The 24,165-nt window shown below is 42.1% G+C and overlaps 1 protein-coding gene across 2 annotated transcripts; it reads right to left on the bottom strand.

Annotated features, from left to right (window-relative positions):
- Positions 1-5,220: 5,220 nt before the first annotated feature.
- LOC139583138 (protein LBH) lies at positions 5,221-20,500 on the bottom strand. Of its 2 annotated transcripts, none has more exons than XM_071413922.1 (4): positions 20,247-20,500; positions 9,387-9,491; positions 5,926-6,094; positions 5,221-5,617 (listed from the first exon to the last, which is right to left on the bottom strand). In XM_071413922.1, exons 2-4 carry the CDS (start codon positions 9,471-9,473, stop codon positions 5,586-5,588), a joined length of 288 nt encoding a protein of 95 aa, XP_071270023.1. In that variant the 5' UTR covers positions 9,474-9,491; positions 20,247-20,500; the 3' UTR covers positions 5,221-5,585. The 2 variants fall into 2 exon arrangements, with proteins under 2 accessions (XP_071270023.1, XP_071270022.1); XM_071413921.1 differs by lacking the exon at positions 20,247-20,500 and adding an exon at positions 19,154-19,644.
- Positions 20,501-24,165: the final 3,665 nt, after the last annotated feature.

Raw genomic sequence — 24,165 nt, 5'->3', positions numbered from 1 at the left:
TCCGAGTTACACCAGGAACGCACAATCCCTCCAAGTGTTCAGACTGTCCGCAATAGGCTGAGAGAGGCTGGACTGAGGGCTTGTAGGCCTGTTGTAAGGCAGGTCCTCACCAAACATCACCGACAACAACGTCGCCTATGGACACAAACCCACCGCCGCTGGACCAGACAGGACTGGCAAAAATAATTATTCCCTGACGAGTTGCGGTTTTGTCTCACCAGGGGTGATGGTTGGATTCTCGTTTATCGGAGGTGGAGGGTCCGGAGGTGGAGGGTCCGTCATGGTCTGTGGTGGTGTGTCACAGCATCATCAGACTAAGCTTGTTGTCATTGCCTGCAATCTCAACGCTGTGCGTTACAGGGAAGACATCCTCTTCCCTCATGTGGTACCCTTCCTGCAGGCTCATCCTTACTTGACTCATCCTGACATGACACTCCAGCATGACAATGCCACCAGCCATACTTATTGTTCTGTGCGTGATTTCCTGCAAGACAGGAATGTCAGTGTTCTGCCATGGCCAGCGAAGAGCCCAGATCACAATCTCATTGAGCATGTCTGGGACCTGTTGGATCGGAGGGTGAGGGCTAGGGCCATTCCCCCCAGGAATGTCAGGGAACTTGCAAGTGCCTTGGTGGAAGAGTGTGGTAACATCTCACAGCAAGAACTGGCAAATCTGGTGCAGTCCATGAGGAGGAGATGGACTGCAGTACTTAATGCAGCTGGTGGCTACACCAGATACTGACTGTTACTTTTGATTTTTCCCCCCCCCCCTTTGTTCAGGGACACATTATTCAATTTATGTTAGTCACATGTCTGTGGAACTTGTTCAGTTTATGTCTTAGTTGTTGAATCTTGTTATATTCATACAAATATTTACGTTAAGTTTGCTAACAATAAACCCAGTTGACAGTGAGAGGACGTTTATTTTTTGCTGAGTTTATATACACACATATATACATACTGTGGCGTACAGCAGGTCAGCCACCAGGGGGAGACTCGTCTAGGCCTGGTGACAGACAGAGTATACATCGGGTCGAGGCACTATCTGCTGGACGTGCCAGGTCTCGACGGGCTCTCCGCCCAGGACTAATTAGTGCTGATTGGGGAGTTGGTGAGTAATCAAGGTCTGATTGCTCACCAGCTGTACAAGCCCCATAAAGCTGCCAGAAGGGCAGCACACAGGGGAGGACTCGGGGAAGTAAGGTGACTTTGGTGTAGTTGGAGACGGTGCTGGGAGGGAGTTGAGTTTGTGTGCCCCGACAGGATACAGCAAGACCCGGACTCCAGAAGACGGTATCCCGGAGAGGGTCTCATGGGGGAAACCTATCCTTTTCTTTTGATTTATTATTTAATAAACACCCTTGAAACCGAGCTAATCCTACTCTGTCTGTGTCTGATCTGTGTAAACGTCTTGACCAAACCCGCTGGTCTGCCACAATACATACACACATACATACAGTTGAAGTCGTAAGTTTACATACGTTTTAGTGACTCCAACCTAAGTGTGTCTTTCAACTACTCCACAAATGTCTTGTTAACAAACTATAGTTTTGGAAAGTCGGTTAGAACATCTACTTTGTGCATGACACAAGTAATTTTTCCAACACTTGTTTACAGACAGATTGTGTCACTTATAATTCACTGTATCACAATTCCAGTGTATAACTTGACCCAAGGTAAACAATTTAAAGGCAATGCTACCAAATACTAATTGAGTGTATGTAAACTTCTGACCCACTGGGAATGTGATGAAAGAAATAAAAGCTGAAATAAATCATTCTCTTTACTATTATTCTGACATTTCACATTCTTAAAATAAAGTGGTGATCGTAACTGACCTAAGGCAGGGAATTGTAACTAGGATTAAGTGTCAGGAATTGTGAAAAACTGAGTTTAAATGTATTTGGCTAAGGTCTATGTAAACTTCCGACTTGAACTGTATATTAATATATTCAAAAGGACGTAACACGGAACCCAAACTGGCTGTGCGCGTGCGCTATCGTGCGCTATGGTGCGCTATTTGGCCCCCTACACCAAACCCGATCACGACCCGCAGGTTAAAATATCAAAACAAACTCAGAAACAATGACATTAATTTGGGGACAGGTCAAAAAGCATTAAACATGTATGGCAATTTAGCTAGTTAGCTTGCACTTGCTAGCTAATTTGTCATATTTAGCTAGCTTGCTGTTGCTAGCTAATTTGTCCTGGGATATAAACATTGATTTGTTATTTTACCTGAAGTGCACAAGGTCCTCCGACAATTAATCCACACACAAAACGGCCAACCAAATCGTTTCGAGTCATCTCTCCTCCTTCCAGGCTTTTTCGTCTTTGAACTTGTGGTGATCCATTTACACTTTCATAGTATTACCACGACAACCGGCAAAACAGTTAGTCTTTCAATCACCCACGTGGGTATAACCACTGAGGATTTGGCACGTGGGTACCTGCTTTGATAAACCAATGAGGAGATGGGAGAGGCAGGACTTGCAGCGCGATCTGCGTCAGAAATAGGAATGACTTTTCTATTGTAGCCCTTGGCAACGCAGACGCTCGTTGGCGCGCAATAATTGAATAACATGGATTTCGAAATTTATTTTGCGACGCTCGCGCATGCGACGTGTCTGTTCTGGTCAGCATGTAAGCAAGACATGTTTGTAGAAGGATGTGTGACTTTTTAATTGAACTATAGTATCAGAGACTCCAAACTATCAAAAGTTTAATGAATAAAAACAAACCCAGACATGCATTGAAATTGGGCAATAGATGAAAGACAAATTAGAAAAAAACTGAAAGTTATGTTTTTTTCAGTTAGCCCTTGATTGAAAAGACGTGCTATGTAAAATATTAACTACGATGATTCTTCAAAGCCTATGGTTTGAAAGAAGAAGAAAAAACATTGTAATAAGTGCTTATAGATAATAACATGCATATGAGCAGAAGCCGTAATTGACAGCTATACAGTTTAATGTAAGATAGCCATATTCCTCATGATGAATTCTCCTCTCCCAAACTCACTGTATAAAACTGTTTATCTTCAACAGGGGTTGGAACCAAAATTATTTTCCAATTGTTCTGAACAGAAACCATATTTTTTTGTTTCATTCCAGTGTTCCAACCAGCATTATAAGGTTCTGAATCGGTTAGAACACCCGAAAAGTAACGGTTCATATAATTCCCTTTCGTACAATTTTTTTGAACCTGTGAAATCAACATAGTTTTTACATTTAGCTCATTATTTTACCCCACCAATCAGCACGGATAGAGCAGCTTGCTATGGAATGGGTAAGCTACTTGTTGATATGTTTAATTGGTCAGAGATGTTGTGTCTGAGATTTCACAGGTGGGGAGAGAGCGGTGGACATGGAGGGTGCATGGTTAGAAGAGCTAAACCTTATGACATGATGTTAATTGGAGTGTGTTTAGGCTATTACTACAGTAGCATCATAAGTTCACTGAATTACAGAATTACACTACCGGTCTAAAGTTTTAGAACACCTACTCATTCATGGGTTTTTCTTTATTTTGACTATTTTCTACATTGTAGAATAATAATGAAGGCATCAAAACGATAAAATAACACATATGGAATCATGTAGTAACCAAAAAAGTGTTAAACAAATCAAAATATATTTGAGATTCTTCAAATAGCCAACTTGATGACAGCTTTGCACTCTGTTGAAATTCTCTCAACCAGCTTCACCTGGAATGCTTTTCCAACAGTCTTGAAGGAGTTCCCACATATGCTGAGCACTTGTTGGCTGCTTTTCCTTCCCTCTGCGGTCCGACTCATCCCAAAACATCTCAATTTGGTTGAGGCCAGGGGATTGTGGAGGCCAGGTCATCTGATGCAGCACTCCATCACTCTCCTTCTTGGTAAAATAGCCCTTACACAGCCTGGAGGTGTGTTGGGTCATTGTCTTGTTGAAAAACAAATGATAGTCCCACTAAGCGCAAACCAGATGGGATGGCGTAACGCTGCAGAATGCTGTGATAGCCAAGTTGGTTAAGTGTGCCTTGAATTCTAAATAAATCACAGCCAGTGTTACCAGCAAAGCACCCCCACACCAGAACACCTCCTCCAGCATGTTTTACGTCCAGACCAAAGGATACATTTCACCAGTCTAATGTCCTTTGATCGTGTTTCTTGGCCCAATCATGTATCTTCTTCTTATTGGTGTCCTTTAGTAGTAGTTCTTTCCAGAAATTCGACCATGAAGGCCTGACTCACACGGTCTCCTCTGAACAGTTGATGTTGAGATGTGTCTGTTACTTGAACTCTGTGAAGCATTTATTTGGGCTGCAATATCTGAGGCTGGTAACTCTAATGAACTTGTCCTCTGCAGCAGAGGTAACTCAGGGTCTTCCATTCCTGTGGCGGTCCTCATGAGAGCCAGTTTCATCATAGCGCTTGCTGGTATTTGCGACTGCACTTGAAGAAACTTTAAAAGTTCTTGAAATGTTCCATATTGACTGACCTTCATGTATTGAAGTAATGATTGACTGTCATTTCTCTGCTTATTTCAGCTGTTCTTGCCATAATATGGACTCAGTCTTTTACCAAATAGGGCTATCTTCTGTATACCCCCCCCTAACTTGTCACAACACAACTGATTGGCTCAAACGCATTAAGAAGGTGAGAAATTCCACAAATTAACTTTTAAGAAGGCACACTGGTTAATTGAAATGCATTCCAGGTGACTACCTCATGAAGCTGGTTGAGAGAATGCCAAGAGTGTGCAAAGCTGTCATCAAGGCGAAGGGTGGCTATTTGAAGAATCTCAAATATAAAATATACTTAGATTTGTTAAACACTTTTTTGGTTACTATATGATTCAATATGTGTTATTTCATAGTTTTGATGTCTTCACTATTATTCTACAATGTAGAAAATTGTAAAAATATAGAAAAAGCCTTGAATGAGTAGGTGTTCTAAAACTTTTTACCGGTAATGTATATGCTCGACATAAGAAATATTTTTGTAACAAAAAAATATGATTATTTGCCGGTTCTCAAGATTTGAAAATAATGGTTCTGTTCCAGAACACTAGAGATCACTTTTGTTCCTGGTTGTTTCTGTTCCTTGAAAAATTATGTTATTTTCCAATTGTCTGTTCTGACCAGTTCCAACCCGTGATCTACAGTGTACAGTACATATAGTTTTCATAAGAGTACTGTGTTATAGACTTTGGTCTAAGGCAGCAAGATACATAAAAATTGTATATACAGAACTTTATCTTTATTTTGTATACTGTATCTAAAGATCACAGCTAAACAAACTCTGAATGGGGTGTACATAAAAAAATGTTGTTTGTGAAACCTAAAAAAGTAAAACAAGCAACAAATGAATCTACAGTAACAAGCTACTCACTGGAGTTTGGCACCTATGAGCAATTTAAGACAATCGTACAGGGCTCAGCCCCACCAAGTGTTGTGGAGGTCTACCAACAAGTTGGCGGTTCTAGTTGATTACGGGCTTAGCCTGAACACCCTCCTCCTTGCTTCTGTCCATCATGGAGACACTCACAGTGTGTGGCTGGAATGGTGCCAGCACTGTGAGAGTCAGTTTTAAACTCCTCCCATCATAGCTGTACCTCTGCTGGATTATCCTCGCCTGCCACCAACACACACACACACACACACATTTAAATACATTCAATTTGTATAGCTACATTTTGATAACAGGCTCCACCCCAGACTACAACCGACAAGCTCCTAGTCTTTACCGGTATTCCAAATCACATCCCACAATACTATTGTTTAAAAATGTTCTTCAGTAGGCATAGAAAGTAAGAGTTCTGTAGTCCCTCTCTTTTGTTTGAAGTTCTGGGAAAAAATAAACCGATTCTATTATATTGTCCCCTGGAAAGCCCTTTTGGTTCTCACTTCTCTTGGCTGGAAATGGATTTGAGCGGTTCTCACCTGCTGCCTGGGCCTGGGCCTCTCCGGGGTCTTCATCAGGGTAACTAAGGTCATCGGGGGGCCAGCGGAGCTCGCCACTCTCCACTTCCCCGCTCTCAGTGGGCTCCACCACGATGGAGGGAAGCCGTTTGGACAGCTTGGGGAACCGTTCGTGGGAGTCCGGAAAGATCTGGAAACACAATCATGTCAGTGTCACCAAAAAAAGAGGGGGAAATCTGGCAACCAGGGTAAGGGTTGGGGTGAATTCCACTGAATTAAAAACTGAATTGCTGGTAACCCCAACCCTGCTTGTAACATGTGACATTGATGGAGTAGTATCAGGTTGACCCTAGATTCTATGGTCAGTTTTCTGATTATGCAACTTTCTTGGCATACAACAAATGTGTAATTTACCAAGTAGTCTCCAAGGTCTCAAATACATTCCAGAACCAGACAGTATGGATAATCGCAACCACTAGATGATGCTCTGTGAGAGAGGTACTTGTTGTTGCCTCAGATATGTCTAGTGACTTAAATGGGAAATTAAAGACATAATTATACAGTGCATTTGGAAAGTATTCAGATCCCTTGACTTTTTCCACATTTTGTTATGTGACAGGCGAATTCTAAACTAGATTAAATATTTTTTTTTTCATCATCAATCTACACACAATACCCCATAATGACAAAGCAAAAAATGTTTTTTAGAAATAAAATTTAAAACTGAAATCACATTCACACAATCACATTTACATAAGTATTCATACCCTTTCTCAGTCTTTGTTGAATTACCTTTGGCAGCGATTACAAATTCAAGTCTTCTTGGTATGACGGTACAAGCTTGGCACACCTGTATTTGGATAGTTCCTCCCATTCTTCTCTGCGGATGCTCTCAAGCTCTGTCAAGTTGGATGGGGAGCGTTGCTGCACAGCTATTTTTAAGTCTCTCCAGAGATGTTCGATCAGGTTCAGGTCCAGGCTCTAGCTGGGCCACTCAAGGACATTCAGAGACTTGTCCCGAAGCCACTTCTCTTGGCTGTGTACGTAAGGTCATTATCCTGTTGGAGGGTGAACCTTCGCCCAGTCTGAGGTCCTGAGTGCTCTGGAGCAGGTATTCATCAAGGATCTCACTGTACTTTGCTCTGTTCATCTTTCCCTCGATCGTGACTATTCTCCCAGTCCCTGCCGCTGAAAAACATCCCCACAGCATGATGCTGCCACCACCATGCTTCACCGTAGTGATGGTGCCAGCTTTCCTCTATACGTGACACTTGGCATTCAGGCCAAAGAGTTCAATCTTGGTTTCATCAGACAAGAGAATATTGTTTCTCATGGTCTGAGAGTCCTTTAGGTACCTTTTTGCAAACTCCAAGCTGGCTGTCATGTGCCTTTTACTGAGGAGTGGCTTCCGTCTGGCCACTCTACCATAAAGGCCTGATTGGTGGAGTGCTGCAAAGATGGTTGTATTTCTGGATGATTCTCCCATATCCATAGAGGAACTCTGGAGCTCTGTCAGAGTGACCATCGGGTTCTGTCAGAGTGACAGCTCTAGGAAGAGTCTTGGTGGTTCCAAACTTTTTCCATTTAAGAATGATGGAGGCCACTGTGTTCTTGGGGACCTTCAATGCTGCAGAAATGTGTTGGTAACCTTCCCCAGATCTGTGCCTCGACACAATCCTGTCTCGGAGCTCTACAGACAATTCCTTCGACCTCATGGCTTGGTTTTTGCTCTGACATGCACTGTCAACAGTGGGACCTTACATAGACCGGTGTGTGCCTTTCCAAATATTCTTCAATCAATTGAACTTACCACAGGTGGACTCAAATCAAGTTGTAGAAACATCTCAAGGAGGATCAATGGAAACAGGATGCACCCGAGCTCAATTTCGAGTCTCATAGCAAAGGTTCTGAATACTTATGTAAATAAGGAATCTGTTTTTTATTTTTAATACATTTGCTAAGATGTCTAAAAACCTGTTTTCGCTTTGCCATTATCGGGTATTGTGTATAGATTGATGAGATTATATATATTTTTTAATCCATTTTAGAATAAGGCTGTAACGTAACAAAATGTGGAAAAAGTCAAGGGGACTGAATACTTTCCAAATGCACTGTATGTTTTCCAATTCCTCCCTCCCTGATTTGTCATTGCCCACTGCTCAAAAATGTAATTTAATGCTTTGAAATGGATGCCGGGGGGAAAGAGGTGCTTTGCATTCGCCACATGCTGCAAGTGTGACTTCTCTGGCAAAAGCCCATGCCTCTGAAGAGCTCAAGCCGATAAGAGGATGTGTGACTCACTTTGTGTGGCGTGCGATTACTTCCATTACACCCCTGCACTAGAGCAGGAAGAGGGGGCTCAGTGAAGGACACCTGCATCTGCAATGGGGCAAGCCAGTTGGCTGAGAAAGGAACTGCTTGCTGCTGGATTGGCTGCCATCTCTTACTTGAGAGCTTGCGTCGGCTTTACTCAAGGCCCCTATTGATTACGAGCCAAATCCATGAAGTCCCCACATGCATATGTTCGTCAAAGTAATGACACACTTTTCCTTTAGATTTTAGTCACAAGAGAGCAGTGAGTTCTTTGGGGGGACGTGAATTCTTTGGGTTTTGACTGTAAAAGGTTAGCAGAGGATGAGAGGGGGATGAAAGGGTGTGATTGAGGTGCAGTCAGAAATTGCCTTGACGTCAGCTCAGAGCGGTGGAAGGACATTTACACCTGTCATGGGTCTACAGAGAAGGAGAGAGGAGAAGAGAGAGATCTGAGCGCATGCCATGAAGAATTCAATTCTATGGGGTTACTACGTGGGTAACTATGTTGTGCTGTTACGCGGAGCGGGTGAACCCAAGAGCAGACTCAGACGAGGAGACTGGGATAAGGTAATCAAGGTATTTATTGAAAAACGGGGAAGATGGGGTGCAGGCCAAGGAAAGCTAGGGCGGATTGCAGGGAGCCAGGTGCTGAGGCTGGAGTGAGGGGAGTTGGGGCTGGGTAATCTGGTCCGGAGAGGCATCCAAGAAAGCAGTAGAGTGGAGGGGGGGGGGGGACACAGGGTAGCAGGACTGACGAGACGTGGGACTGGAGACAGGGACCAGAGTCAGAGCGGACAGAAAAACAGGCACAACACGAAAACAGGATCTATGCAGGAACAAATGGCTAAAAATGCAGACTGACTGAGCAGAGGTTACAATCTGGCAGCGTGGAAGTGGCAGGGCTGAGTATTTGTAGAGGTCTTGATTATGGAACAGGTTGCAGCTGGTGGGGATCTGCTCTGCCTCCAGCATACCTGTCTCCGCCCACACACACACACACACACACACTGGGGGAACGGCAGGTTAGGGAGACACAGGATGAGCAGTAGTCGGCATGGCAGGCGCTGTAGTGTCTTCTTGTGAGTTTGTGTTGTTTGTGGAACTGTGGGTGTGTTCCTTTTGTTTGTTTTAGTGTTGTCTGTGAGTGTGTCTGTGTGAATTAGTCCCACCTGAAAGGATATACCCTCTTCTCCTGAGGCGCCTCCAATGTTGAAGTCTCCCACCGTCGAATCACAGGTGTTCATCACTTCTGTCATCCTGTCAGTAAGCCTCGCCTTCAGCCAAGCCAAAAGATAAGAAGGACATGTTCTCACTACACTAACAAAGCTGTAAAGTATTGCATTGTTCCAAACCAAACATCCCTAGAACTAGTCCCTTGTTCACTATCCCTCATAGACTAACGAGGGCTGAATTGGTTTGGGAAATAGGGGGGAAAAGTCTATCTAATACCATACTCCTGATTCCTATTCAATTACATTTTTATCTGTGAGTCACTTGGGACCTAGCCTGGTCCCAGATCTGTTTGTGCTGTCTTGCCAACTTATCATAGGAGTTGGCCAGACAACACAAACAGATCTGGGACCAGGCTAGTAACGACCTACAGGCAAGTAATGAATGATTGGTTTGGAATTGGGTGTATCTCTGACAGTCATTAAGTACTCTTGTGCCAATGATTGCTACACGGCCTGATTCTGCTCATGCGCCTACCAAATGCTCTGATCAGTATTATGAAATAAGTCCCAAATGGAAGGGAAACAGATCATTTGTAATCTGTAGCCCTGTGAAATCAGCCAAAACAAGCAGAAATACTTCATGCATGCACACACTCCTACTGAATATGCATTCACCAGTATTGTGAATAGGCTTCTTGATTTACCCAATTTATCAATAGGGTAAATTAAGTCAAATTGATAATATGAACGTTTAATTGATTAATGAATGCATTGATATTGAACTCAAAAGTTCAGTCCACCATTCTGTGACTTTGACTAAATCGCCACCTTTTTTGCTGTTGTGTCATTTTGGTTGTCGAGTATTGTGATACGAAACATGGTATCGGTATCAAAGTCAAAATTTTGGTATCGTGTGTGTGCATACGAAATGAAGGTTTACTAATGTGTGTGTGTGTCTGTGTGTATGTGTTTGGTAGGATGACTAATCTACTGATTTCCTTTGCCAAGCAACCCTTCCATTTCAATGTGTGCATGGTCTTCCCCTGGCTGTTGCCACGGAGACATGGTGGGCAGTCAATAATCAACATGCCTTTTATGAAAATAAGTGCCATACTCCAGAGGGGAAGTGGGTATTGATAGGGTAAGGATGTGTTTATTGCATTGGCCCAGTCCTGTAAACAGAGAATAACCTTAGGGAGTGAGCTGTGACCAAAGTGGGTTGGATTGGAGGGTTGGAAGGCATCTATGGGGGAAAGTTCAAAAACCGAGACGTCTTTCATGGAAACGAGTGCCATACTCAAGAGGGTATAAATGGCGAGTAGGTGGATGGACAGTGGGTGGGCAGTGTGTGTGTGTGTGTGTGCGTGCGTGCAGTATAACCTAAGGGAGCCAGTTGTGACATAAGTGTTTTGAGACTGGAGCAGAGCCCAAAACAGTGACAGATCGTAAGATCGACATGCCTTGCATCAATCAGGCCCAGAAACAAATGCATAACTCATCACACATTCCATAGTCTTCATCAAGATAACAGTCAGTTGCTGGCTTAACATTCCAAATCAGCCAACACCCAGATCTCTGCCAAAAATCTAAACTAAGCCAATAGTGATGACTAAATATCAACCATATGTCAATCAAGCTCTCATTCGGAAGAGACTTAGCAAATGTCCTGACTCACTATGGTGACAAAAGAGTCAATTGCCCTTCATGCTATCATGTCCATACTCACCCTGGTCTCTAATTGGCCCATGTCCATTCTTATCCTGGCATCTAATTGGCCCATCGCCATACTTATCCTCACTTCTAATTGGCTCATTTTATATATGCACATCTTTCATTGAGACATGCAGTGCCTCCATGATAGAAGACAATGACATAAAATGAGAACTAGCAGTTTGTTTTCTCCCAGTAATGTGGGCTGGCAATGGCGCTTACTATGCACACATACTATTGTGATTAGAGTAATACACTGACACTCCAACACACACACACACACACACACACACACACACACACACACACACACACACACACACCACATACGCACACACACACACACACACACACCACATACGCACACACATGCATGCATATTGACGCCATACACTCACGGAGACACACACACTCTTCACATACACTGCTGCTACTCTGTTTATTATCTATCCTGATCAGGGTATGTGAGCAGTGTTGAGTGGTTGGAAATCCCACTCATCCCTCAGAGCGGTTTTTGCTCAAAATCCTTTCCCCTGCTTTGCAAAAAAATTAAATAAATAAAATCGCTCTGCGCTCTCACAAGATAAAAACTGCTGCTCCAAATTCGCTTCCTTCATTTTTTGTTTAAAAAGATAATTTAACAACCATCTCATCTAATTTTGTGACTAACTTTTGTACCATTTTGTTTTGAACTAGGCTATCTTAAGAAGCTTCAACAATACAACAACGTGTGTGTGTGTGTGTGTGTGTGTGTGTGTGTGTGTGTGTGTGTGTGTGTGTGTGTGTGTGTGTGTGTGTGTGTGTGTGTGTGTGTGTGTGTGTGTGTGTGTGTGTGTGTGTGTGTGTGTGTGTGTGCATGACTCAGCCACACACACTCGCAACAAATTTTCACTAATTATCCTTGATTGATTTTCCAATCCTTTTCCCCAGACAGCGACAGGTTAAACGTCTCCAGAGTGAGGGAGCCATTGACACAGTTAATTTCTCCTTTACTCCAACAATACACAAGGGAAAGTAAGGTGGAGGAGGGAGAAAAATATATATTGAGCGAGGTTAGTTACACCTGCTCTGAGCAATATGGAAAACCATATTCAAATCTATGGAAATGTCACACATAGCACAGTCCACTGCACTACAAACTAGAGGTGTCATTAACAAATGCTGACCAGGACTAAGGGCTTCACCTGAAACATCAGAGAGTCAAAATTGACACCTCACCTGATTTATCAAATGCGCATATTATGCACAGTTTGCACCTGTTATTGTTTCTTATGGTAATAAAACAGATGATGTAGTACAAAACCACATAGGCCAAAAGATTATGGAAATATTGTATTGCCTTCTGCTCATTACACTTCTGAAATTCTTTTCATATGAATTCATTTTACAAATCCTTTCAATCTAAGAAACAGATGCTTCAATACTTGTGTGCATGTCCATAAGATTTTCTTTAATTACATTTTTATTTTTATCTTTATTTAACCAGGTAGGCCAGTTGAGAACAAGTTCTCATTTACAACTGCGACCTGGCTAAGATAAAGCAAAGCAGTGCGACAAAAAAAACCCCACAGAGTTACACATAAACAAACGTACAGTCAATAGCATAAAATAAAATACAAATAGAAACATCTATGTACAGTGTGTGCAAATGTAGAATATTAGGGAGGTAAGGCAATAAATAGGCCAAAGAGGCGAAATAATTACAATTTAGCGTTAACACTGGAGTGATAGATGTGCAGATGAGAACTTGGGGTGCAAAAAAGCAAAAAAAAACATATGGGGATGAGGTAGTTCGGTGTGCTATTTACAGATTGGCTGTGTACAGGTACAGTGATCGGTAAGATGCTCTGACAGCTGATGCTTAAAGCTAGTGAGGGAGATATAAGTCTCCAGCTTCAGTGATTTTTGCAATTCATTCCAGTCATTGGCAGCAGAGAACTGGAAGGAAAGGGGGCTTAAGGGGGTGTTGGCTTTGGGGATGACCAGTGAAATATACCTGCTGGAGCGCGTGCTATGGGTGGGTGTTGCTATGGTGACCAGTGAGCTGCGATAAGGCGGGGCTTTACCTAGCAAAGACTTATAGATGACCTGGAGCCAGTGGGTTTGGTGACGAATATGTAGCGAGGGCCAGCAAACGAGAGCATACAGGTCGCAGTGGTGGGTAGTATATGGGGCTTGGTGACAAAACGGATGGCACTGTGATAGACTACATCCAGTTAGAGTGTAGGAGGCTATTTTGTAAATTACATCGCCAAAGTCAAGGATCGGTAGGATAGTCAGTTTTACGAGGGTATGTTTGGCAGCATGAGTGAAGGAGGCTTTGTTCCAAAATTGGAAGGCGATTTAATTTTGGATTGGAGATGCTTAATGTGAGTCTGGAATGAGAGTTTACAGTCTATCCAGACACCTAGGTATGTGTAGTTGTCCACATATTCTAAGTCAGAACCGTCCAGAGTAGTGATGCTAGTCGGGCGGGCGGGTGCGGGCAGCGATCGGTTGAAGAGCATGCATTTAGTTTTACTTGCATTTAAAAGCAGTTGGAGACCACGGAAAGAGTGTTGTATGGCATTGAAGCTCGTTTGGAGGTTAGTTAACACAGTGTCCAAAGAAGGGCCATATGTATACAGAATGGTGTCGTCCACGTAGAGGTGGATCAGAGAATCACCAGCAGCAAGAGCGACATCATTGATATATACAGACAAAAGAGTCGGCCCGAGAATTGAACCCTGTGGCACCCCCATTGAGACTGCCAGAGGTCCAGAGAACAAGCCCTCCAATTTGACACACTGAACTCTGTCTGAGAAGTAGTTGGTGAACCAGGCGAGGCAGTCATTTGAGAAACCAAGGCTATTGAGTCTGCCGATAAGAATGTGGTGATTGACAGAGTTGAAAGCCTTGGCCAGGTCGATGAATATGACTGTCTTTTATCGATGGCGGTTATGATATCGTTTAGGACCTTGATCGTGGCTGAGGTGCACCCATGACCAGCTCGGAAACCAGTTTGCATAGTGGAGATGGTATGGTGGGATTCAAAATGGTTGGTGATCTGTTCGTTAACTTGGCTTTCGAAGGTTTTAGAAAGGCAGGGCAGGATGGATATAGGTCAATAACAGTTTGGGTCTGGAGTGTCTCCCCCTTTGAAGAGGGGGATGACCGCAGCAGCTTTCCAATCTTTGGGGATCTCAGAAGATACGAAAGAGAGGTTGAACAGGCTAGTAAAAGGTGTTGCAACAATTTTGGCGGAAAATTTTAGAAAGAGAGCGTCCAGATTGTCTAGCCCAGCTGATTTGTAGGGATCCAGATTTTGCAGCTCTTTCAGAACATCAGCTGGGAGGCGGTGCTCTTATTCATTATTGACTTTACAGTGTCCCAAAACTTTTTGGAATTAGTACGACAGGATGCAAATTTCTGTTTGAAAAAGCTAGATTTAGCTTTCCTAACTGACTGTGTATATTGGTTCCCGACTTCCCTGAAAAGTTGCATATCGCGGGGGCTAATCGATGCTAATGCAGAACGCCACAGGATGTTTTTGTGCTGGTCAGGGGCAGTCAAGTCTGCGGTGAACCAAGGGCTATAGAGTGTCCTTTCTTAGTTCTACATTTTTTGAATGGGGCATGCTTATCTAAGATGGTGAGGAAATCACTTTTAAAGACCAACCAAGCATCCTCTACTGACGGGATGAGGTCAATATCCTTCCAGGATACCCGGGCCAGGTCGATTAGAAAGGCCTGCTTGCTGAAGTGTTTTAGGGAGCATTTGACAGTCATGAGGGGTGGTCGTTTGACCGCAGGCCCATAACGGACGCAGGCAATGAGGCAGTGATCGCTGATATCCTGGTTGAAGACAGCAGAGGTGTAATTAGAGGGCAAGTTGGTCAGGATGATATCTAAGAGGGTGCCCATGGTTACGGATTTAGGGTTGTACTAATAATTTGTGTGAGATTGAGGGCATCTATTTTAGATTGTAGGACGGCCAGGGTGTTAACCTGTTTGGGATAGGGGGCAGCATTTTCACGTTCGGATGAAAAGCATGCCCAGAGTAAACTTCCTGCTACTCATGCCCAGAAGCTAATATATGCATATTATTAGTAGATTTGGATAGAGAACACTCTGAAGTTTCGAAAACTGTTTGAATGATGTCTGTGAGTATAACAGAACTCATATGGCAGGCAAAAAGGTTTGTAGTTTTTCAAGTCATTGCCTTTCGAATATACAGTGTCTATGGGGTCATATTGCACTTCCCAAGGCTTCCACTAGATGTCAACAGTCTTTAGAACCTTGTTTCAGGCTTCTACTATGAAGGGGAAGAGAATAAGAGCTGTTTGACTAAGCTTATGGCATTGTCCGGTTGAAACATTATTGAAGATTTATGATAAAAACATCCTAAAGATTGATTCTATACATCGTTTGACATGTTTCTAAGAACTGTAATAGAACTTTATGACTTTTCGTCTGGACTTGCCTTGTGAATTTCGATTGGTGAACTAAACGTGCTAACAAAAAGGAGGTATTTGGAAATAAAGATGAACTTTATCGAACAAAACAAACATTTATTGTGGAACTGGGATTCCTGGGAGTGCATTCTGATGAAGATCATCAAAGGTAAGTGAATATTTATAACGCTATTTCTGACTTTTACTGACTCCACAACATGACGGGTATTTGTATGGCTTGTTTTTGTGGCTTAGCGCTGTACTCAGATTATTGCATGGTGTGCTTTTTCCGTAAAACTAAGGAGAAGTATATCTTTAATTCTATGCGTAACACTTGTATCTTTTATCAAAGTTTATGATGAGTATTTCTGTAAATTGATTTGATGTGGCTCTCTGCAAATTCGCCGGATGTTTTCGAAGCACATCATTACTGAACATAACGCGTCAATGTAAACTGAGATCTTTGGATATAAATATGAACTTTATCGAACAAAACATACATGTATTGTGTAACATGAAGTCCTATGAGTGCCATCTGATGAAGATCATCAAAGGTTATTGATTCATTTTATCTCTAATTCTGCTTTTTGTGACTCCTCTCTTTGACTGGAAAATGGCTGTATGTTTTTCTGTGACTAGGCGCTGACCTAACATAATTGAAGGTTGTGCTTTCGCTGTAAAGCCTTTTTGAAATCGCACATGATGGCTAGATTAACAAGAAGTTAAGCTTTAATTTGGTGTATTGCACTTGTGAATGTATGAAAGTTAAATATTTCTAAAAAATATTTTTGAATTTCGCGCGCTGCCATTTCAGCGAATGTAGCGGAACCCCTAGCCTTATTAAGCATATCCCAGTTTAGGTCACCTGACAGTACGAACTCTGAAGATAGATGGGGGTCAATCAATTCCCATAAGGTGTCCAGGGCATAGCTGGGGGCTGAGGGGGGCCTTAACAAGCAGCAACGGTAAGAGACTTGTTTCTGGAAAGGTGGATTTTTAAAAGATCTTTCCTGAAGGGTGCATGCGAGTCCCAATTTGTTAAACGTGGCATTCAAATCCATGCAAATGATTGAAGTCTTTTCATTTAACATCATTTAGAAATAACACGCTCAAGCTTGTAAACCGACAGAAGGTTAAAACCTGTTGAGGACAAGGGGGTGCTGTTTTCACTTTTGGAGAAAATCGTATGATTTTTAAACGGCCTCGTACTCAATTCTTGCTCGTACAATATGCATATTATTATTACTATTGGATAGAAAACAGTCTCTAGTTTCTAAAAACGTTTGAATTATTTCTCTAAGTGAAACAGAACTCCTTTTACAGACCATTTCCTAACCGGAACTGAGATTTCCAAAATCGAACTCTCTCTTCAGGAGCTTGTCTATAAAAGGGCATGTCACTTATGACTGTAGAAACACGTCATACGCCTTCGCCTGTGTGTAATGCGGAAGTGAGAGAAAAAATCAGTTGATTATCTTGACCAGGGACTGAACACAACGTCTTGGACTGAGACGTGCGCACTTTTATTTATTTTCTGGGCGCGAAGTCTGACCTGTACTCGGCTCATTGAAGAACCTTTTTAAAGGTGAATATGATCTCTGGCTTCGATTTTCTTTGATACATGTCACAATATCATCTTAAAGTATGTTTTTTCAATATAGTTTAATTATATTATTGAAATTTATTCTGGACTTTAGACGTGATGCGACGCAAGAATTGGTTCAAGAACGAGAGGCTAGCAATGCTAGCTAATGTTGCTTGCTAATTCTGAGGGAAATCGTTCGTTATGGATCCAAATAAAGTCGGTTCTGAATCAAAGGACCCCTTGGAGAACATTCTGATGGAAGATCCACAAAGATAAGGACCCAATTTGGGATGCTTTTTCATATATATCTGTCGAACTGTGCTATGCTACCGTTTGACTAGAAGCAATGCTGCTGTGTGCTAGCTATTGTAGTAAGCTAATATAACGATATATTGTGTTTTCGCTGTAAAACACTTAAAAAATCGGAAATATTGGCTCTGTTCACAAGATCTTATTCTTTCATTAGCTATCCACCATATATTGTTCTGAAATGTTTTATGATGTGTAATTAGTAGTTGACGTTGGTGTCTGTATTTTCTCTGGCTACTGCCGTGCGATTTCTGACTGTAGCTGTGATGGTGGCTATGATGGTAGCAGTAATGTAAAACTGATTTATAGCTAAAATATGCACATTTTTCGAACAAAACATAGATTTATTGTGTAACATGTTATAGGACTGTCATCTGAGGGAGTTTTTTCTAGGTTATTTAGGTTGGTTCTAGGTTGGTTCTAGGTTAGTTAGGTTAGCTACTTGCATGCTACCGTTGCTGTGAAAAACTGTCTGTCTGTCTTTTGTATTTGGTGGTGAACTAACATAAATATATGTGGTGTTTTCGCTGTAAAACACTTCAACAATCGGAAATATTGTCTGTATTCACAAGATATTTGTCTTTCATTAGCTATCCACCATATATTTGTCTGAAATGATTTATGATGTGTAATTAGGTAGTTGGTGTCTGTATTTACTCTGGCTACTCCCATGCGATTTCTGACTGTAGCTATGATGGTAGCAGTAATGTAAAACTGATTTATAGCTAAAATATGCAATTTTTTTGAACAAAACATAGATTTATTGTGTAACATGTTATAGGACTGTCATCTGAGGTAGCTTTTTCTAGGTTATTTAGGTTGGTTCTAGGTTAGTTAGGTTGGCTTGTGCATGCTACCTGCAGCCTACTTGTGCTGTGAAAAATGTCTGTCTGTCTTTTTTTATTTGGTGGTGACCTAACATAAATATATGTGGTGTTTTCTCTGTAAAACATTTAAAAAATCGGACATGTTGGCTGGATTGACAAGATGTTTATCTTTCAAATGCTGTATTGGACTTGTTAATGTGTGAAAGTTAAATATTTCAAAAATTTTTTTTGAATTTGCCGCTCTGCCTTTTCAATGGAATGTGGGAGGAGTGCCGCTAGCGGCACCCGTAGCCTCAACAGGTTTAAGGCACGGCAAGGTATATTACACAATCAGGAAAAACTATGGCCCAAAGAATCACATAAAATCACATATTTTGCCAGCTTGGTTGTGCAAATTGAAACCAACCACGTTCTAAACAAAAGTAGCCTATAGTAAGTACATTGTAGGCCTACATCTGAATGTGTCATACGTGTGTTTTATGTATTTAGTAATTTAGGGTAATCTGCATATGACATCAAAATGACATAATTTCTTCATATTTACAAATCACTGATTGATCAACTACAGCTACAACTACAATTGATCAATTGTTTCAACTACAGCCTTTTTTGGTAGCTTACAACATAATATCAATAAATTATACTATTTTCATCTGTGTTCTACATGCATTTTTTAAAATCTAAAATAAAATAATTTTAGATTCCATATATGGCTTTATTTAGATAGGAAAGCTATCTTGATAATGCCATGGAATGGACCGTTGGACATACTCCTTTTATCCAAGCAGTAAACACTTAAAAGGGCAATCACCTCAAACTTGTGATTCTGCTTATGAGGATGTTGCTGAAAACACGCATGTTTGAAAATGGCCCTAAGGAGAAGAAACTGAGCAACGCTTACCTTTATCAAACGTTAATGTTCTGTTATGGTCTTGATTTATCCGCAGATGGTGTAGGCTACTCCGATATAGAGTGGAGCTGTCGTCGCCTTTCGCCGAGGTCTTACTGGAGTTACAACAATAGTTTGATTGTTTCTCTGTGAGTTCGTGGCTCTGTGCATACACTGAAGTTTCCGATTCCACTTCCCAACAGGAAAAAACAGCTTTAGTTCACTGGAGAACTGGAGTGTCAGTGAGCTTTGGAAGTGTGTGCGCACGCGATTTGTATATCTCACTCTGTGCATGTACAGTACCAGTCAAGTGTGGACACACCTACTCATTCAAAGGTTTTTCTTTATTTAAAAAAATGTCTACATTGTAGGATAGTAGTGAAGACATCAAAACTATGAAATAACACATACGGAATCATGTAGTAACCAAACAAGTGTTAAAGAAATGTGATATTTGAGATTCTTCAAAGTAGCCACCCTTTGCCTTGCTGACAGCTTTGCACACTCTTGGCATTGACTGTATGTGTGTATGTGTCTCTCTCTCTCTCTCTCTGTTGTGAGAGGATACGAGAGAGGGAGATTGAGAGAGGAGGATAGAAAGATAACATATCCTAAGAATGTGAAGACAATGATTCTCACTTTTTACCAAATGTAGGCTACTTGGCCACAGACCCAAAGTGCGTTATATAGCCTTGCCTCCTATGCTCCCTATATAAGTGGGGTTCCACTAATGCAATGAAAGTGTATATTTCATTGATTTAATAGGACCTTTTGGTTCATGTATATGTACAATTGGGTAATTTGCATAAATAATGAAACAATTTAATTTCTCCCTATATTCAAAGCCTGTCATGTCATTCTGACTCAGGCTAACATGCTGACCAGACCGCTCGCTCATGTGCACCATCACATGCATGTGGAGTTTGTCCACCCACACCAGATGCGATCCGGACACGCAGGTTGAAATTTCAAACCAAATTCTGAACCAACTATATTAATTTAGGAACAGGTGGAAAAGCATTAAACATTTATGGCAATTTAGCTAGCTAGTTTGCTGTTGCTAGCTAATTTGTCCTGGGATATAAACATTGGGTTGTTATTTTACCTGTATTGCACAAGGTCCTCCACTCCAACAATGAATCCACACATAAAAGGGTAAACCGAGTTTGTTTCTAGTAATCTCTCCTCCTTCCGGCTTTTCTTGTTCTTTGGACTTTATATGGCGGTTGGCAACCAACTGGACTGGACTGTGGATATCAGTTCATCTTTCAATCGTTGATGTGGGTATATGCTCATAAAAAACAATGAGAAGATGGGAGAGGCTGGACTTGCAGCGCGTCATGCGTCAAAACTAGAACCAAGTTATTTTTTAGCGCCTGGCTATGCAGACGCTCGTTGACGCGGACCAGCAGTGTGGGTGCAATGATTGAATATCATGTATGTGTACATTTATTTTGCAACACCTGCGCACGCAACACAAGCGGTGTGGTCAGAATGTAATATGCAGGAAGCTGTTTTGTAGGTAATGCCAGGCATACTCTACACCCAGGAGTTCCCAAACTTATTTGACCCATGACCAGATTTCGATATCGGAAAATTCTTGCGACCCCCAACCATGTTAAAAAAATATGTAATTAACCGCCCATGTTAACTTTTTTTTTATTTGGGGCTTTGGCAGTCAATTGAAAAACATTCTAACAGTATTTAGATTCTCGAGTGGCGTAGTGGTCTAAGGCACTGCATCTCAGTGCCTGAGGCATCACCCTGGTTCAAATCCAGGCTGTATCACAACTGGCCGTGATTGGGAGTCCCATAGGGCTGCGCACAATTGGCCCAGCGTCGTCTGGGTTTGGCCGTCATTGTAAATAAGAATTTGTTCTTAATGTTATATTTCAAATATATATTTCTGATTTGTCTTTTCAACTCGCCAGCACATTCTTTTAATGTGGTGCTGTGACAGTCAATTGCAAATGAGTCTGACATAATGTCTCTTATCTCACCACCACTAATGAGATGGGTGTGCTTGATGCATGTCACATTAGAGCTTCTCAAAGTCAGGGAGCGTGGTCAACAGTGTGCACATCATCTCTGCTGTCAAATGCAACCTAGATCGATATTTGGTTTTAATGCAGATGAGAGCACTAACTCCAGCTTCACACAGATTTGAGCTGGCGAAGAAGGGTAGCCTTGTGTTGAATGATGCTTTTAAGACAACTGGGAACTCTGAAAAATATGAGGTCAAATCATGACATCAATGATCTTTAGGTCGGAAAGTCGGAGCTCTAGAAAGAGGCTAGAGTTCCCAAGTTGGAATTACCAGTTAGATGCCCGTTCAAAATGATTTTTTCCAGTCTGAGCTCATTTTTTTTCAGAGTTCCCAGTTATCTTGAACGCACCGAAGTTGTAAGTCGGAGATTTCAGAGTTCCCAGTTCCCAGTTGTTTTGAACACGGCATTAATTCTCAGAGGGAGACGGCAGGGTATTCCCTTTGACTCAGGAACCAAAACTCCTCCGTAGTGACCCGTGAATGCGTTGTCTGCAGCATTCGGTCACATGACAGCTCGATCAGCTGTTCGATTTCACTTACCGACATGCCAACTGAGCCAGGATCATCGTCAAATGGATTGGGAAGTAGATCCAAAGGTGCTCTTCCAAGCATTGGAGGTGAGCATTCATCACTTGTCATGGTGCAGCCGAACGACAGCTAGTGTCCGTTCTACTCTGGGAACATAAACAACAATACAAAACCTAGGAGGCTTGTGGTTCTCACTCCCTTCCATAGACTTGCACAGTAATTATGACAACCTCCAGAGGACGTCCTCCAACCTATCAGAGCTCTTGCAGCCTGAACTGACATGTTGCCCACCCAATCAAAGGATCAGAGAATGGTCAGTACAGGTGCATCAAAGCAGAAGCTGTTTTTCAGTCTCTCGGTCCCTATCTCAAGGCCATCAGACTGTTAAACAGCCACCACTAACATCGAGTGGCTGCTGCCAACACTCTGACTCAACTCCAGCTCACTTTAATAATGGAAATTGATCAAAAATGTATCACTAGCCACTTTAAACAATGCCACTTAATATAATGTATATGTATATACTGTACTCTATATAATCTACTGCATCTTGCCATCTTTATGTAATACATGTATCACTAGCCACTTTAAACTATGCACTTTTATGTTTACATACCCTACATTACTCATCTCATATGTATATACTGTACTCGATACCATCTACTGCATCTTGCCTATGCCGTTCTGTTCCATCACTCATTCATATATCTTTATGTACATATTCTTTATCCCTTTACACTTGTGTGTATAAGGTAGTAGTTGTGGAATTGTTAGGTTAGATTACTCGTTGGTTATTACTGCATTGTCGGAACTAGAAGCACAAGCATTTCGCTACACTCGCATTAACATCTGCTAACCATGTGTATGTGACAAATACAATTTGATTTGATTTGATTTTGAATGTAGTACTGAAAGCATAAACTACAGCTAGCTAGCACTGCAGTGCATAAAATGTGTTGAGTAGTTGACTCAAAGAGAAAGACAATAGTTGAACAGTTTTGAGCAAATATTTTTTATCAAAAATGAAGGAGAAGCAAGAGAGGGAGAGAGAGAGTGCTAATCTATATTTCATATATATTTTTCCTTTCACTTTCACTTACTTAGATAGCGAATGCAGCCACCAAGTTTAGCATACTCAAACACCCGGCTCAAACAGAGGGATACTATCTTACCAAGCCTGCTCGGGCTATCCAACACTGGAAATCTTCCAAGTTAAGGTAAGCTTTTTGTTTTATAAATGTATTGCCATCCGGGCCCGCCGGTGGTACTGCTAAACTGCTTCCTAACTGTACACTGTACTGCATGATTGTAGCAGGTTTACTAACGCGTTAGTTCCAATAGCTATGTGTTGACTTGAGGTTAGCCAATATGGTGACAATGATGTAGGCTGTGTGTAGAGATTAGAGCTTTATAATATGAAGGTTCGGCTTGGAAAGTTTTTTTTGCCTGGTCACAGACAGCTGATGTGTTGTGTACTGAAGTCCACACGTGAAGGGAAAAGGTGAGAGGAGGAGAGTGCGTAGATGTGAGAAGGAATTATACAACGATCAGGCTGCTATGAAAGTGAACTGTGTTTGTGTGTGATCAGGGGTATATTTATTCCGCCGATTCTGTTGAAAAACGTTTCTGAAACGGAAGCAAATGGACCAGAACGGGGATAAACATACCTGAATTTGTCCAATAGAAACTATTGTTTGCAACTGTTGGACTAATGATTACACCCTAGATGTCATGGTTCCACCTGTCACCAGAGGGCGGCAGAGACCATCCTAGAGACATTAACGACACTCAGGTGTGTCCTATTTACTCGTTATGATTTCCCTGTTAAAAGAGGTGTGTTTTCTGTTGTCCTTTGCAGAAGCTTGAAATGTTTACCGTGTGGTTGTTTTGTGAGTGAGGTTGAGCCACTGTGTTTTGTTTTAGTATTTCAAGTGTAATGTGATCCTGCGACTACCGTTTTGTCAGTAAAGTATTATGTTTATCCTTAACCACTGATTCCTCGTCTGGTATCTTCTCTGCACCTGGGTCCAACTTCACCACGTCACAGTAAGCTTCTGCCTCAACATGGACCCAGCAGAGATCACCCAGATCCAGAATGCTATAACCCACCAAGGAGCACTGCTGGGGAAGCAGCAAGAACAACTCTCCCAAATATCAGAGACCTTCCGGGCACTCCAACCACGGCCCAACCTAAACCCAGGAGGAACCAATGCCCAAGTCTCATCACCCAGTGCTACAGGCGTCACCGTAGTTCCTCCAGGGAACCCAAGATCCCAGCCCCCAAGCGGTATGATGGCCACCCGGGAGGATGTAAGAGGTTCCTCACACAGTGCTCTCTGGTGTTCGAGCTACAGTCCTCCTCGTTCCATGCCGATCGGGCCAAGATCGCCTACATCATCTCTCTACTCTGGGGCAAGGCCCTGACGTGGGCAATGGTGATGTGGGAACA

The sequence above is a fragment of the Salvelinus alpinus genome, chromosome 8 (genome assembly GCF_045679555.1).
Source record: "Salvelinus alpinus chromosome 8, SLU_Salpinus.1, whole genome shotgun sequence".
NCBI classification, from domain to species: Eukaryota; Metazoa; Chordata; class Actinopteri; order Salmoniformes; family Salmonidae; genus Salvelinus; species Salvelinus alpinus.
This window is presented reverse-complemented; position numbering and strand designations above follow the sequence as displayed.